This window comes from Rhagoletis zephyria, unplaced genomic scaffold, assembly GCF_001687245.7.
Source record: "Rhagoletis zephyria isolate East Lansing unplaced genomic scaffold, Rhagoletis_zephyria_1.1 Rzeph_scaffold_03201, whole genome shotgun sequence".
NCBI classification, from domain to species: Eukaryota; Metazoa; Arthropoda; class Insecta; order Diptera; family Tephritidae; genus Rhagoletis; species Rhagoletis zephyria.
The window spans coordinates 54,519-56,578 of NW_016160284.1; the positions used below are offsets into that span (position 1 = coordinate 54,519).

At 40.4% G+C, this 2,060-nt stretch overlaps 1 protein-coding gene across 1 annotated transcript in view; it reads left to right on the forward strand.

Annotated features, from left to right (window-relative positions):
* Positions 1-1,240: 1,240 nt before the first annotated feature.
* Positions 1,241-2,060, forward strand: part of Rsbp15 (Radial spoke binding protein 15) — a 4,978-nt gene continuing 4,158 nt past the window's right edge. Inside the window, exons 1-3 of the mRNA XM_017623462.1 lie at positions 1,241-1,486; positions 1,537-1,847; positions 1,927-2,056. Of these exons, the coding sequence (XP_017478951.1) occupies positions 1,303-1,486; positions 1,537-1,847; positions 1,927-2,056 (625 nt within the window). The 5' untranslated portion in view covers positions 1,241-1,302. The remainder of the gene's footprint in view (positions 1,487-1,536; positions 1,848-1,926; positions 2,057-2,060) is intronic.

Consider the following 2,060-nt stretch of genomic DNA (forward strand, 5'->3'; position numbering starts at 1 on the left):
CCCTAAATTGGCGCGTCAGGCGCCAAACAACTGTTAAAAATCCCCATGCCCGTACAATTTGTATGGAGCATCCCACAATAACGCAGCGCTAGCTCCGAGCAAATGGAATTTTCTTTTTTTGACAGGGCGTTACGTATTGAAGTTGGATGCGAGAGACGGAAAGAAGGATAAGGTAGAAAAAAGTGAAAGAGGAAACGAGAATAATAACGAGAGGAAATGAGAAAACGTAAAAAATTACGCCGCGCTGATTTGGGGATAGCGCGCGCTGACGCTCGTTGGCAATGGAAAACGTTTAGCGCTCCAATTTACGGACGGCAGTAAGCCGCTACAACAACAACAAACTTCAATGTTTTTGCATTGCTCCCATGGAAGTTGAAGGCTCAGTTATGCATACTTGGCATTGCATGAGAGTTGACACATCAGGAATCTGTTAAATAAGCTTTGCGTGTAAGCGGTTACCCAGCATTACATATGTAAAAGTCTGTTGTTTTTTGATTTCTACGTAGAATGTCATGGCTATGCAGTGCAGTGCAAATTATGCATAACTTAACCTTGAGCCAAAATATATGTATCTACGAAACTCAAAAGAACTAAAGAATGGAGATCTCCCAAAATGAGGGATAAAAGTGTACTACCTTTAACATGATCTCGTAGCAATAACCGAGATTTGTAGGTTTTATACCCCAAGAGAACAATAAAGTTGTAATCCTTCAGATATGATTTTAGAGCAATACATTGTTGAGGGATTCACAACGGAGTCGTAAGTGTCGTATAGTTGTATGTCATAAACTTTCAAAGCTTAAATAAATGTTTAGAGAACTTAAATCCACAACCACACTGCGAAAATTCATAATATGACTTTGATGGTACTTTGCGAACCGTCTTAATATATTTTTAGGCATTTAAAGTTTACGACACACAAAAATACGATACTTACGACACCGTTGTAAATACCCCATATATTTTGCACTCCGTTGTTACTCGCTAGGTAGCAAAATAAGAGATCTTACAAAGGTTGCAATAAAAGACTGGACCTTTTGAACGTTCTCGACACAATTAGAGAGATATGTGTTTTCTTACTCATTAGTTTACTCAAAGTTTGAAGAAAAAAGGGCATTATGCACAAAAACTGAGCTTCAGGTAAAATAGAAAACCCTAACAAAAAATTAAATGAATAAAATAGTTTTGCTGTAGAGACTCAAAATATTTTGATTGAAAACGAAATTTCTTTCTCCCAAATACTACAATTTATTATTTTTTTTATAAAATTTGCAAAAGTTCAACCTCAAAGACCAAGGCACCATGAATTATCTCATACAGCGCGGAAAGGTTCGCAATCAGATGATCAATGTGCCGCAGGGATTGCCTGAACTCTTGTCGGACATCACACGAGAAGTTCTGCGCTGCCAGCCCACCACCGAATGCCTTTGCCAATTCATCATCGACTACCTTCATTCGGTGATCGTGACTCGAGAGAAAGCCAGAGGTAAAATATTAATTTTCTCCTTTCCCATATCAAATATATCTGGAATGCAGTGGCCAAAAGCATCATTGATCGCGCACTGGCGGTGGTGGACGAAATCATTGCGGACATGTGCGTATGCGATATCAGCAAGGACAAGGCGCAGCAGATGTCAATGCATATGGAGGAGTGCTTCCGACGTTTCCTCAGTCGAATGCGTTGCGAACAGCGAAAGGATATCGAAGTCGTGCGATTCGAGGAGCAGGACATGCTAAATGCGATGATCGAACGCTGCAAATTCACTGAGCAGGAATTGAGAATTTCCAAACCCATGATTGAGGCTGCCTATCGCCGTTTTATCGATGCCTATATGAAGGCTCATGAGGTATGTAGGCTCATGTTGTGGGGAAGTTGGAATCCGAATATGTTTCCATTTGTTTTGTCAATCTATTTACACTGCAAAGGACTTTGAAGGTACTGAAGAGCTATATCAGTACTTTAAGCAGCGTGAACTCAGCCGGCAGGAAGAGGAGAAGGAAAAATCGGCCGCCACTAAAATTCAGGTTTGGATATACAAATCGCGGATAGCTCAATGCGA